The 13,379-nt window shown below is 57.7% G+C and overlaps 7 protein-coding genes across 7 annotated transcripts; 3 read left to right on the top strand and 4 right to left on the bottom strand.

Moving 5' to 3' along the window:
• Positions 1-1,186: 1,186 nt before the first annotated feature.
• Positions 1,187-2,182, bottom strand: DL89DRAFT_181326 (uncharacterized protein). The gene has a single exon (XM_040883899.1). It carries the CDS (start codon positions 1,958-1,960, stop codon positions 1,421-1,423), a length of 540 nt encoding a protein of 179 aa, XP_040742428.1. The 5' UTR covers positions 1,961-2,182; the 3' UTR covers positions 1,187-1,420.
• On the bottom strand, positions 2,029-2,586 carry DL89DRAFT_323535 (uncharacterized protein; the record flags this gene model as incomplete). Its single annotated transcript, XM_040891396.1, has 2 exons — positions 2,029-2,251; positions 2,400-2,586. The coding sequence occupies 2 exons, from the start codon at positions 2,584-2,586 to the stop codon at positions 2,097-2,099; spliced, it is 342 nt and encodes a 113-aa protein (XP_040742427.1). The 3' UTR covers positions 2,029-2,096.
• A 279-nt stretch (positions 2,587-2,865) lies between these two features.
• DL89DRAFT_293866 (cysteine proteinase) lies at positions 2,866-4,433 on the top strand (the record flags this gene model as incomplete). The annotated part of the gene is made up of 2 exons (XM_040890436.1): positions 2,866-2,904; positions 2,931-4,433. 2 exons carry the CDS (start codon positions 2,866-2,868, stop codon positions 4,431-4,433), a joined length of 1,542 nt encoding a protein of 513 aa, XP_040742426.1.
• Positions 4,434-5,223: 790 nt separating this feature from the next.
• Positions 5,224-7,410, top strand: DL89DRAFT_247618 (oligopeptide transporter 7-like protein; the record flags this gene model as incomplete). Its single annotated transcript, XM_040885132.1, has 1 exon — positions 5,224-7,410. The coding sequence occupies one exon, from the start codon at positions 5,224-5,226 to the stop codon at positions 7,408-7,410; it is 2,187 nt and encodes a 728-aa protein (XP_040742425.1).
• Positions 7,411-7,977: 567 nt separating this feature from the next.
• Positions 7,978-9,585, top strand: DL89DRAFT_268432 (MFS general substrate transporter). Its single transcript, XM_040887925.1, has one exon. It carries the CDS (start codon positions 8,030-8,032, stop codon positions 9,548-9,550), a length of 1,521 nt encoding a protein of 506 aa, XP_040742424.1. The 5' UTR covers positions 7,978-8,029; the 3' UTR covers positions 9,551-9,585.
• DL89DRAFT_293863 (uncharacterized protein) lies at positions 9,583-10,537 on the bottom strand (the record flags this gene model as incomplete). Its single annotated transcript, XM_040890435.1, has 2 exons — positions 9,583-9,591; positions 9,656-10,537. 2 exons carry the CDS (start codon positions 10,535-10,537, stop codon positions 9,583-9,585), a joined length of 891 nt encoding a protein of 296 aa, XP_040742423.1.
• A 576-nt stretch (positions 10,538-11,113) lies between these two features.
• Positions 11,114-12,034, bottom strand: DL89DRAFT_202003 (transmembrane receptor; the record flags this gene model as incomplete). Its single annotated transcript, XM_040883991.1, has 1 exon — positions 11,114-12,034. A coding segment is annotated over one exon (921 nt), but the record flags the coding sequence as incomplete, so codon positions are not given.
• Positions 12,035-13,379: the final 1,345 nt, after the last annotated feature.

Raw genomic sequence — 13,379 nt, 5'->3', positions numbered from 1 at the left:
TGCCCAGCGTGTTCTCGTATGGCAGGCTGTTGGTGCGGCGATGTGCAGTAGCTGTAGCAGATCCAGGTGCGTCCTCGGAGACTTCAGACAAGGACAGGCCAAGTTGCAGCGGCGAACTGAAGGAATGTGGAGCCCAGGATGCACGCTTATCCTTGGGTTTCCTATCGGGCAGAGGCGCAGGGCACTCTTGGGGCTGCAGACTGGAGTCGCCTGTTGTGTCAATACCGGGGATCTTTGGTGGTAGCAGCCGGCTGATAGAGAGGCGGATGGACATGCTTGGACGCCTGGCGTGCTCTGGTTTGCTAGCAGCAGACTGGCTTTCCTCAGCAGCATCGGGGTCATCCGTCGGCTCAGTCGCCGCTGACACGCTCGCAACACTTCTGCCAACACCAGCCTCCCTAGTATGCGCATGCGGCCGCTTGTTCTTTTTCTTCGCCGTGCGCTTCTCTTTCCTGCGCCGTGTCTCCTCTGCATGATCGCTAAATCCGCCATCGTTCGTCAGCGACTTCAGGATATCATCTGGCCGCTGCTCCAACTTTGACGACGCAGCTACTGCCACATCATCTGAGCGCACGCTGCGCGCACTGGACACATGCGACCCGGTTGTGTTGCTGCGCGGCCTCACAATGGCCTTGAGTCTGCGGCGGCGGGGCTGGCTGCCAGGCACTTTCAGTTCGCCGTCACCAGCCTGTACGCTGACTGTGTGTGTTTTGGTGTTTTTGGCCTGGACGTTTTCGAAAATGCGCGTTGGGTCGGGCACGGCGTTGGGCGAGTAGCCGTCGTATGGAATTTCGTTCTGCCATGCCAGTGAGATGTTTCCTACGTTGGCCAGGACGGTGTTCCATGCGCGCTCAATGCCCTCTTTCAGCCCCAGTGAGATTTTCACGTCGTCCTCGCTGCCAGACCGAGCACGCACATTGTTGGTGTTCTCGTCGCCGCTAAGCCGCAGCAGGGAGTGCTCAGGAATAGTAGTCCCTTCAAGAACCTGGACCTTCTGGGGCGTTGTGGGCCTGTGGAGATCCAGTGTCCCCTGATTTGGTGCTACTGCTGACGCTGGTCCACCGGCGGGTGTGGGACCGCTGCGACGGCTGTGATGATACTGTAGACATGACTACCGGGTGGAGAGCATAGAAGATAAAAATACAATTAGCATGGAAAGCAGAGGAGAAAGTGGTCAAGTGGCCTCTCTAGCCAGGCATATCGGGCATGTGAATCCTCAGGCCCACTCTGTGGCCACGGGGGTGGAGCATCTGTCGACGAAAATCCTGAGCCTTTTTTCTGGAAACCAAAAACGCCCAGGCAGTAAACAAACTAGTCGCGCATATAAGGCAAGGTCGCAAGAATCCCCCATGCATGGCCGTTTTCTGACATTGATTCTTGGAACACACGCGCGCAGTCACACTCGCGTATGCACGCACACCTAGAACGCATACCTCTTTTTCCCCGCCCAACTGCTGTGCCGGGGCCAGGTACTAGCAGCACATAAAAGTAAATGAGCGAAACACACAGGGTGGAATTGCTGGGAGCGAAGGAGAGGAATGCTGTGGCAGAAAAAGAAAAGCCTGCCAGCACACGATACAGACCTCCTGAATGAGCCCCAATGGCTTAGTGGGCGAGTGGGCGTAGCAAATGCGCAACGGGAGACAAGGGAGGGGAGCACGGGCAAACAAGGGGGAGCCAAATGAATGCTGGAAATGAAGCGGCAAATAGATGCACAGGAAGTGAAAAGTCGAAGCTTCAAACAAAAGAGAAGGAGCAAGACTGCGCGCGGGACCGCCTTTAAGTATCGGCAGCTATGAAAAGCAGTCCGAGTCTCGCTTGCTCCTCTCCCCAAAAGCATATAGGGGAGTTTGGAGGGATAGACGGCAGCCGGCCGTCTCCAAAGCACGATTGCGTTTTCATGATCGGAGCTACAGCGACGTCCAAAAACACTGTGCCTCCAGCCCAGCCAGCTGCACATTCATGTGGCGAAATCCCGCTCCAGTCCCAACCCGCAGACACTGCTGAAATCTTACAGCGACGTGGTTTCTCAGCAGGCAAATATTCAGTTTTAACCACAACAAACGCACGTGCAAAAGCACCAGCTATACAACAGTCTACTTTAGCTGGCCACGCTCACGCAGCTCGCGCTCCTCCTCTTTGGACAGCGACCAGAACGAGTCGATCTTGTTAAAGTACCACTTGCGCAGACCCGTGAAGCAGTGCGGCTTGTCGCCAAAGTCCTGGTACAGCACCATGTATGATCCGACGCCTAGCAATGGCAAGCACAATTTTAGCTAGAGATTCCTGTCCGATAGACAGCAAGAAATCGCATGATGGCGGCGTATATATGGCACATGCGCACTGGTTTAGAGCGGCGATTTACAAGACACCAAAACAAATGCAGAAATTCTCCTTACCGAACATCACGGCGTAGTTGATGACCTGCAGTCTCCGCGACAGCTTCGAGGGCGGCCCGTGTGACAAGCGCTCGATTCGCCGCCGATACACCTCCTCGAGCCGGGCATCGTCGTAGAATCCCTTGCGCCGCAGAGGCTGGCTGCCGGTTCCAGGCCGGATCGCTGGCCGTTGTGTCTGACCGTCCATGGGCTTATGTGTCTATATGTGCAGCGAAGGCAGGAGTGGTGGTGGTGGCGAATTGAAGAAAGCTTAGAGGATAAAAAAAAACAGCTACAAAATAGAGGAGCAGTGCGCAGATTTGGCCGCAAGCCAAGATTGCGGCTTCAGATCACGAACAGGCGCTAATCCGGAAGCCAGTTTGATCTGGCGTAAATCAGCAACTAATGCGGCTGTCGCTCTTGAGCCCTGCCATGCACGCGCCTTTCTCCTTTGCTCTCCTGTAAATTGACTCATTTCTCAAATACTATGTCTGCGCATAAACGGCCTGCTGGCGAGGACCCTTGGGTTGGCTAGCCCCGTCGAAGGTTCAGCGGACAAATTCGCCACATGGCCTGGAAGGCGACAGTGAAGACGAGTACGTTGAGGAGACAGCCCAGCCCACCAGCGAAATCGAGGGCCTCTACCTCGACACAGTCAGCCGGGCCAACCTTGACTTTGACTTTGAGAAGCTGTGCTCAGTGTCTCTGTCAAACAACAATGTGTATGCGTGTCTCGTCTGCGGCAAATACTACCAGGGGCGTGGCAAACAGACGCACGCATACTTCCACAGCATCAACGACGACCACCACGTATTCATCAACCTGAAGACGCTCAAGGTATACGTTCTACCAGACAATTACGAGGTCAAGGACCGGTCACTGAACGACATCAAAGCCAATGTGCAGCCGCAGTTCACAAAAGAGCTGGTGAGCAAACTGGACACGGTCAGCGAGTGCGGGTACGATCTCGGCGGCAAAAAGTTCGTGGTTGGGTTCACGGGTCTGAACAAGATAAAGTGCAATGACTACATGAACGTTGTTGTGCAGGCTCTGGCCCATGTGCCGCCGATCCGCAACGCGCTGCTGCTGATGGAGGATCTGGATGCAAAGCCGGAACTGGTGCAGCGCATGGCCGGCCTGGTGCGCAAGATGTGGCATGCGCGGCCGTTCAAATCGCATACAAGCCCGCATGAATTCGTCCAGGAGGTTGTTACGCGGTCAAAGAAGCGCTTCAGGCTGGATGCGCAGGGCGACGCATTCGAGTTTCTGATGTGGCTGCTCAACACGCTGCATATGGATCTGGGTGGATCGAAGAAACGCGGCAGCAGCGTAGTCTACAGCACATTCCAGGGCGAAGTCGAGGTCGAGACGCAGCTGATGGACAATGAAACACAAATGAGCAAGAGCGAGGCCAATACAGCAGCCCTGGATGCGTCCAAAGAAGTGCAGCGCATCAAAGTGCCGTTTCTGACGCTTTCCCTTGAGCTACCGCCCAAGCCATTGTTTACTGGCGACGACGACGACAGTCGGGTCAACATCCCGCAGATCGCGCTAACCACGCTTTTGCACCGCTACGACGGCTCAACCGTGGTGGAGCTCAATGGGTCGGCAAGGCGCTACCAGCTGCGGAGGTTGCCCAACTACATTATTTGCCATGTAAAGCGGTTCTCGAAAAACGAGTTCACAGTGGAAAAGAACCCGACTGTGGTGAACTTCCCTATCCGCAATGTCTCGTTTGGCGACCTGCTGCCTGCCGATGCGCAGGCGCGGCTAAAGGCAAAGGGGCAAGCGGGAACATACGACCTGATTGCCAATATTTGCCATGACGGACAGCCGGCAGCGTCGGGCAGCGGGCCAGTGCCGCAGCACCCGAGCGTAGGGGGCTCGGGTAGTGATGATGCGGTCCTGGCAGAGAGCCAGTACTTGGTGTACTTGCGGCATGCGGCGACCGACCAGTGGTACCAGTCGCGCGACCTGCAGATGGAGCGGATCATGCCGCAGATGATCTTTTTGTCAGACACGTACATCCAGATATGGCAGCGAAATGGCATCTAGCTGCGATGTATCCTAGGTTATAATGCAGTGATGTATACAGAATGCTGGCAGTTACCCGGATATGGTGAAGTTAATAGACATGCATATAGTGCGCCCATTTACATCAGCCGAGGGTGGCTGTAATGTTAATGCATGAACATCCGGAATTTGCCTCCCTTTGGTCATCCCGAGCATAGCACGCCACACAAGATATGCGATGCCTCGGGGAAGAAAGTCACCCCCGCCTAGGCATGTATGTTGAGGTATTTTATGTGACCCAGGCTGTTGCTTGCGTCCGAAGTCGCAGTAGCAAATAAAGGAATAAGGGATTGCGCACCTGCCGTGCCGGCATTCAAGCTGTTGACCTCCCTACAGCAGAGATGGGGAGAGCAAAATTGGCGCCGGGCAGTATCGACAGAGCCAGGAAAACATGCATTCTCGCTCACTGCGCGCCAGTCCTTTGCTCGCCAGTCCTTTGCTCGTCTTGGCAGTGTCTGCACCTTCGCAACCGTCACTTTCCTTCCCGTGTCCGTTCTTTTTTGCTTCTCTTTACGACCACATAATGCATTCTGACGAAGCACCTAGCAATGGGGCTTCTTTGACTCTGCAGCTAGAACCAAAACACCCAGTACAACGCGAGTTGCCAGGGACATCGCCAAAGCCAGAATCCGCCAATATGCACCAAAGCTGCTGCGACGCGAGCACAATATGTGGATGCGAATATCACAGATACCGTGGTCAGGACCGGGTACCGAAGCGGCACTCGACGCTCGTTGAAATGCGCTCCACCAGCAGCCTGGAGAAGCACGCAATGGCCGAGATCTCGGGCACCCAGAAAGAGCCATCGATAGACAGCGACATAGAGGACAGTCCCTATGCAGAGGTACGCGCGGTGGTCAGCCGACACGACGACCCAGCGACGCCCTCACTGACATTCCGCGTGTGGGCACTGGGCATACTCTTCCTGGGCATAATGGCCAGCGCCAACCAGTACTATTTTTTCCGCGACGCGCCGATCAAGCTCTCAGTAATCCTGGTGCAGGTCCTGTCGTATCCGCTGGGGCGGCTGCTGGCGTGGGCACTGCCGCATACCAGGCATACCTGGCGGGTGTTCGGGTGGGGGTTTGAATGGACGCTGAATCCAGGTCCGTTCTCGTTCAAAGAGCTGGTGCTGATAACGGTGTTTGCGAGCGCCGGCAGCTCGTCCGCGTACGCAATCGAGGTGGTGGTGATTAAGCGCAAGTGGTTTGGGGCGGGCTTTGGGTTCTGGCCCAGTGCATTTCTCTGTCTGTCGTCACAGTTGATCGGCTACGGGCTGGCGGGCGTAGCGCAGCCATTGCTGGTGCGCCCGGCGGCGATGGTGTGGCGCGAGAACCTTGTGGCATTATCGGTCCTCAACAGTTTCTTCCCGGACCGGCCCGCCGACCGGCTGTTCGGGGTGCCGCGGTGGACCCGCGCGCGGTTCTTCTGGGTGGCGTGCGGGCTGAGCGCAGTCTGGTATATCGTGCCTGGGTTTCTGTTCCCGGGCCTGTCGTCGCTGTCGCTTCTGTGCATAGCATTCCCCAACCGCCAGCTCATGCATATCATCGGCAGTGGGCGTGCGGGGCTGGGCGTCTTGTCGCTGACGCTTGACTGGAACTCCGTGTCGAATGCGTACTTGGCAGGACCGGTGTCGACACCCTTCAGTGTTGCGTGCAATATGATGGCGGGCTTTGTGCTGTTTGTGTGGGTGGCCCTGCCGGTTGTTTATTTCACCAACCTCTGGGGGTCGGCCAGTATGCCAATGTACGACTACCATCTGTACACTGAAAGTGGCGCACTGTACAACATGTCGTCGATTATCACGCCCGCTGGCGAGTTTGACGCGGAGGCATACCGCCAGACAGGACCGATCAGGATCCCTGCAGTCTATGCGCTATCGTACGGCATCGGGTTTGCTGGCCTGGCGTCATTGATTTCGTACATTGGGCTGCACCACGGCCACCAGGTGTGGATGGCGTTCCAGCAGTCGCGGGCGGAGACACTGGACATTCACGCAAAGCTGATGACGCGGTACCGTGCAATCCCGCCGTGGTGGTTCGTGGTGGTCCTGGTGGCGAGCAGTGCCATGGGGCTGGTGGCATGTCAGGCATTTGACATCGGGCTGCCGTGGTGGGGGTTCCTTTTGTCGCTTGCGATTCCGGTGGTGTTCACAATCCCGGTCGGGTACATCCAGGCGACCACCAATATCCAGCCCGGCCTGAACATCATCACCGAGATGCTGATTGGGTTTATTCTGCCGGGACGGCCCGTGGCCAACATGGTGTTTAAGGTGTTTGGGTACATCACGACCACGCAGAGCCTGAGCCTGGTCAGCGACTTGAAGCTCGGCCACTACGCCAAGATCCCGCCCCGCCACATGTTCATCGTGCAGCTAACATCGACTGTTATTGCGGTGCTGCTTGAGCTTCTGGTCACATACCGGCTTCTGGACAGCGTGCCGGGCCTCTGCAGCGGCTACCCGTGGTCATGCCGCAGCGCCAGCGTATTCTACAATGCCAGCATCCTGTATGGTGCAATCGGCCCCGCCAAAATGTTCCTTGGATCGTCCTACCGGGTGCTGTTCTGGGGCTTTCTCGTCGGCCTGTTATTGCCGGTGCCTGTGCATTTCTTGCAGCGGCGCTACCATCGTTGCCGCTGGCTGCAGAAGGTGCACGTGCCGGTGGTCCTTAATTTCCTGGGCCTGATTCCCGTCATCTCGCCGCTGTGGGTGCCAGCGTGGTTCCTGGTCAACTTTGGCATCAACTACGTGGTGCGCAAGTATCGGCCTGCGTGGCACCACCACTATAGCTACGCGCTGTCGGCGGCGCTGGACACGGGCATCCTGGTGACCGGGCTGGTCATGAACTTTGCCCTGGAGCCGGTTGCCGACAGGATCGTGTGGTGGGGCAGCCAGATCGATCAATGTCCGCTGGCCCGGCGGCCGTGGATCCAGCTGGCCCAGGAGACGAATACTTGACGGACCGCCGTTTTTAATCATTAATTGTACAGTATATTGCAGTCTTGGATTGCCAGAAAGGGGATATCGTACCGGATGGTACCATTGCAAGATGCCCAACATTTCGCGTACCAGTTTGCTCTTTGCGCAAGAAGGGTTGCACAGGACCATTAGCCTTTTTGCTGCAAGTCCATCGCTATAGAATCTTCTGGTTGCAGGCTAGACTGTTGACTCATGGCCGGTTCTGGGGTGAGGTGATTTTCTTTGAGCGTGTCTGAGGAAGCCAGTCCAGCTCCAGTCCGGCTCCATTCTCATTTATTTATTTTTTACAATGCACCAGCAGGGTTCACGCAGCACTTGATGCTTGGCTGTTGATCTTTTTCCCGCCAATGTCACTCCTATGCCAACTTTTTTGCTTCGTTTGGGGGTGGAGCAGGCATCCCTTGTTTGTAGTGGCCCGTAGGATGTGTGGGCTAATGCACCCGGCTGACACAGTCCCGTCCGGATAAATACAGGCGGAGGGGAGGGCTGGTATAAAAGGCAGGCGATGTCCATCCCGGTCTCCAGCCCCTGCTCCTTTCGTTTTTCAGCACGGTTCGCCAACACAATTTCCTTCCCCTGGACCTTTTCATCAACGCACATGGCGCAGCAAGCCGACACATCGGCGGAGCACAGGGCTCCGCCATCGACGCAGCCGTCAATCAGCGAGAAGGCCGCGGACTCGGCTAGCAAGGTGGAGGCCATGGACGACAGTCTGCCGGAGCTGCAGGGCAAGCTCGAGCTAACAGAAGCCGAGCAGGCGACCTACAAGCGGTACCTGCGCAAGACGGACCTGCGCCTGGCGCTCTTCATCTGCTGCGGCTACATGTTCAGTTTCCTGAACCGGGTAGCGCTAAGCCAATCGAAGCCGGTCGGGGTGGTTGCGGACATGCACCTGGACGACGTGACGGTGCCGCTGTCGATATTCTACGTGTCGTATCTGATCTTCCAAGTCCCCAGCAATATCGTTCTGAAGCACGTGCGGCCGAGCCTCTGGCTTTCGTTTCTGGCGGCGGCCTGGTCGGTGACGGGCGCACTGGGGGCATTGGCGAAAAGCAAGGGCGGGATTATCGCGGTGCGGTTCTGCATTGGCATGTTCGAGGCCGGGTTTACGTCGGGGGTGATTGCGGTGTATGCGTCGTGGTATCCGCGCGACCAGCTGAGCCGGCGGCTCGGATGGATGTACAGCTCGGCGTCGTTGGCCAGCATGTGGGCGGGGCCGGCGGCGGCCGGACTGGGCAGCATCAAGTCGGATGTGCTGCGGCCGTACCAGATCCTGTTTATATTCTACGGATGCTCGTCGCTGGTGTGGAGTGTTGTGGCGTTCTTTATGGTTAAGGATTACCCAGCCACGTGCAGCTTCCTGGATGGGGACGAGAAGGCGGTGATCAGAAAGATCATGGTGCAGCAGGGCACTTTGGCCAAGACCGGCGAGTTCAGCCGGCGCCAGCTCTACCGGTCGTTGCTGGACTGGCGGATCTGGGCCTGGTCGGTGATCGGCTTTTCCGGCAATATCACAGCCAACACCGGGCCGCTGTTCGCGCCCATCTTCACGGTCGAAATGGGATTCGGGCGAATCGCCGGCCAGGGCATGTCGGCGATTCCCAACTTTGTCAGCTTCCTGGTATCGTTCTTCTCGGGCACCCTGGCGCAATGGGCCGGCAGCAGCAGCGTATTGCTGGTGTATGCGCAGATTCTCAATATTGTCGGCTTGGTGATGGCCGTGGCCACGACGCAGAGCGCCGTAAGGTTTGTTGGCCTGTGCATTTTCAACGGCGCCAGCATTCTGGTCGTGCCCACGGCGCCCGGCTGGGCCGTGTCGAATCAATCGGGAACTACAAAGACCTCGGTGGCCGCCGCCATGGTCTCGGCCATTGGCGCATTTGGCGGATTCGCCGCCTCGTATATGTATCCGGGCAGAGATGCGCCGCGGTACCTGGCCGGACATGTAGCAAATATCGCCGTATGTGCGTTTGTCGCCGTAGCCACCCTGGCCATGCGCGTGTCGCTGCAGACTTCCAATCGCAGGCGCGAGAAGAACCCACAGGATATCTCGCAGATGACGTCCGAGGAGATTGCGGATCTGGGCGACCGCCACCCGAACTTCCGGTACCGGCTGTAATTTTCTTTGTGAAAAGCAGCTGTCGCAACTTGTTAATACGTCTTTTTATTTTTTTTATTTCATATCAGCAAGCAGTGGCCACAATGCGTCGTCCGAGCCAAGCACAAACGACAGCGAGGCCCTCTGGTAGTAGTCGGGCGCAATGTTCTCGATGTTATCGATGATAGTGTCGAGCAGATGGGCTCTGCCAGCCATCACGCCCTTGCCAGAAAAGTTAACGTGGGTGACATGTACATGGAAATGGTAGTACGACGGCTGGTAATGCACAAACATACGCAGCTGGTCTTGCGCGACGCCATAGACGGAGTCCACGGCGGCGCCAACTTTCTCCCGTATATTGCGCAGCATCGGCAGGTGCTCCGGCCGCAGATCGCGCAGCGACCGGATGTCCTTGCGCCGCACAATCACCACCAAGTACAAGCTCTCCACGCCCACGCCGTCCCACTTGAAGTCCGGCAACACCACAAACCCCGTGTCCCGGTCGCTGTCCTCTACCACCACGCGCTCGCGCTCCGCCGAGCCGTCCAGGATATTGTACACCCACTGGATGCGCGACTTTGGCTCGTTGTCAATATACGGCCTGGTCACGGCCCCGTAGATCTCAGCTGTCTCTTTAATCCACATGTACTGCTGGCGGCGGTACTTGTCGATGTGTTTTTGCTGCGCCGGATAGATCAGCGAGACGCGGACGTCTGGAGAGAGCGCATGGGAGGTGCCTGTTGCCGACGCGTAGATGTCATTCAGGGCGCCCGAGTCCAGGGTCAGCTGTGGCAGCAGCACAGTGGAGGGGCGGAGGGCAAGGGGGGAGATGGCAGTGCGTTCGAGTGTCAAGACGGCGGCGGAGGAGCCGGCAACGGGCGTGTCGCTGGCGATTGAGCCCAGCAGCCAGACAGTCTTGGTGGCTGGGTCCTCGTTCAGGACCTCGTGCAGGCGGAACTGGCGCACCAGTGCTTCGATGTCGCTGACGGCAGTTGTAGGAGAAGCCATGGGTGAAGCAGAATAGAGTCCGAAGAGAAGGAGCTGTTTGTTGCGAGTATGGAGCTTGAGAAGACCGGGCAGCCTGCATCGACCCATCTGTCGGGGTGTGGCATCAACCGACTGCCTTATGGCCAAAAAAAAACTGTATTGTAGTGTATGGGCACGTGAGACTAGCCACGAGGAACAAAGCACACCCCAGGACGCACAGATAAAAGGCCGTATGTGACAGAGATACAGATTGTTTCACAGGTTTATTCTTTTACTCAAAATACAAACACGTCAGTATTGTTGAGGATGTGTGTTGTATATGAGAATAGCTAGAGTCTAGTCGTTTTTGGCGCCCTTGCGTGCAGCAGATCCCGCGCGGCTGCTGGCGCTTGCCGCCTGGTCCTCGTCATCGGAGAACGCGGGGGCTTCAAACAGCGTGTCGGCCTTGCGCACATGCTCCTCATCAGAGTCCTCGTCATCGTCCACCACAAACCGCACGTCATCGGCCGACACGTCCTTTGGGTTCTGCCCAATGACGTCAAGCTCCAGATCCTCGCCCATGCGCGGGTTATCGAACGAGTCGCGCATATCGCCGGCCTGGTCGCGCTGCATAGCCTCTTCCTCGTCGCCCGCCAGCTCCTCGAGGCCAAAGCGGTAGTTTTGGGTGGTGGGGCGCCACCAGAACAGAATGGTGGCCAGCACGGCGAAGTACTCGAGGTTGAGCCAGCCGTCAGTCCAGAACCACCGCCACTTCCATGTGCGGTCAGCCAGCTCCGGGCGCGAATAAAACACGGTATACATGACGTTCAACACGAAGTACACAAACAGCAGAATCAGCGACAGCATCAGCAGCCGCCACAGCCGGTTGTACATGGCCAGCTTGTATGACTGCTGGCGGTCGATCAGCATATGCGTGGTGGCGATGATTGCGCTCAGCGTCCACACGTAGAACAGAGTCATGGTGAATGACAGCGGCACCACATACACCAGCCCCAGTGGACCCGCGTCGTGCGGGTCACGGAACACAATCCCGGCTCCGTACAGACACCCGGCGCCAAAGTGGGCGCCAGCCAGCAGGGTGCACCGGATCATAGCCTTGCCCAGCGACGGCCGCACCACCCCCCACCCCAGCGCTACCACCAGCAGCATGAAGAACGACAGGCTGTTGCGGCCCGCATCCACCACCACCAGCGCGACCGAGTACGCCAGCGACGGCGCCCCATGGGCATTGTAGTGCTGCCAGAAGCCAAAGTTCAGGCCCATATCCACCGCCATCAGACACACCAGTGCAAACAGCCGGTTCTGCACTGGCAAAACTTCGCTCCACACGCGCCACGACATAAACGCCCACACCAAGGCAATCAGAATATACGCGCCCATCAGCACCGCATACACATGCACCTTCGGGTATTCGCCCGCCGGCAGCTGCCCGTGGGCATTGGTCCAGTCGGCGCGGGCCGTGAAGTCGTGGGTGCTGGCTGCATCCACGCAGTAGTATCCGGTGGCATTGATTAGATACGTCACCTTCAGTGTTCCGTCGCTCTTCCAGTCCAGCTGCGCTCCCTCCACGAAGCTCGTGCGCGCCTTGCTCCGCCACGCCGTGTCATCTGAGCCATTATGCGCATACCCCCACTCCTTCGCCTCCAGCGCCGTGTACCCGACGCCAGCCCGGCTCAGCTTCACATAGTCGGCGTAGATCGTCGACTTGAACTTGCGCAGAGTGCCTGCCGAGTCGCGGTAGTTCCACCAGCGGCCGCCCGCGGTCCACCTCGCCACACAGCTCCATGTTGATTGTCTCGTCATTGCACACCGTGAACCGACGACCCCCGTCGTCAGGTTTCCCGAGTCGTCCGAATCCGCTGCCAGGTCAGACGAGTCGTCAGCTACCACCTTGCCGTCATTCACCGTCAGCCCGATCCACTCGCTGTCCGAGTAGCTGAACACCGCCACTGCGATATCCGAGGGCGGCTCCGGCGGAAACTCGATCTCCAGCCGCGACCGCTGCCCGTTCCGCTCGGTTGTTGTGCCGTACACGCCAGCACACTTGAACCCGTCGCCCACCTCGTGTGTCAGGATCCCGTACTCGCCTGCCACCGGCTGCCCCCACATCAAAAGCCCGCTTACCACCAGTCCGAGCACGCCTGTGCCTTTGAGTCCCAGCATTGCTTGTTGATTAGATGGTCCCCGCCCGCGCAACTTGAATTTGAGGGTGGAAAAAATAAAAATAAAAGTTCTGGAAGAAGAAAGCGTTGCGGCTTTCTGCCATGCTTCCCCGCTGATTTCCTGGCGCCACGCTGTGCAACGTCACCCAAATGCCCCGCCTCTCTCGCCCATGCAACCCCAGCTCCTGGTCCCTGTCTGGCTTTCGCTGATCAGATCGGCCTGCTTGACTCGTCGCTCCCCTATCACCCCAGCACATGAGGTCTGCAATTCTGCCACTCCGTCGCCCTCGTGGAATCCCCCGCCCCCCTGACGTCGTCAGCCAAGCGCTCGTCCTCCAAGGCTGTGTTCTCGAAACGCTTGGCCGAATTTTCGCTTACATACACTCTTCCCCCCACACCCGTCTTGCCCGCCATTTCCGACGCGTGACCATCAAAGGAACAGCCATTCCTCCAACCAACCCTTCCAGCCGTCACATTTCGCCCGCTCGTCACGATACCCATTCTCACCTGTATTCGCCGGCAATCAATACCTGTTTCTCCTCCTCTTGTGTCGCCGAGCAAACCGCAGGTCTTTTTCTGCCTGCACAAACCTCGCTCCCCAGGGACCTGGGGTCTTTTGACAATGCGCCATCTTTTTCACCCGACTCTGACAACGGCTACTTTCCCTCTCTCCGTCCAACTGCTTTTTGTACTATAAAGAC

The sequence above is a fragment of the Linderina pennispora genome (assembly GCF_002104995.1).
Source record: "Linderina pennispora strain ATCC 12442 chromosome Unknown DL89scaffold_9, whole genome shotgun sequence".
NCBI lineage: Eukaryota > Fungi > Kickxellomycota > Kickxellomycetes > Kickxellales > Kickxellaceae > Linderina > Linderina pennispora.
Note: the sequence above shows the minus strand (reverse complement) of the source record. Positions and strands in the feature narration are given on the sequence as shown.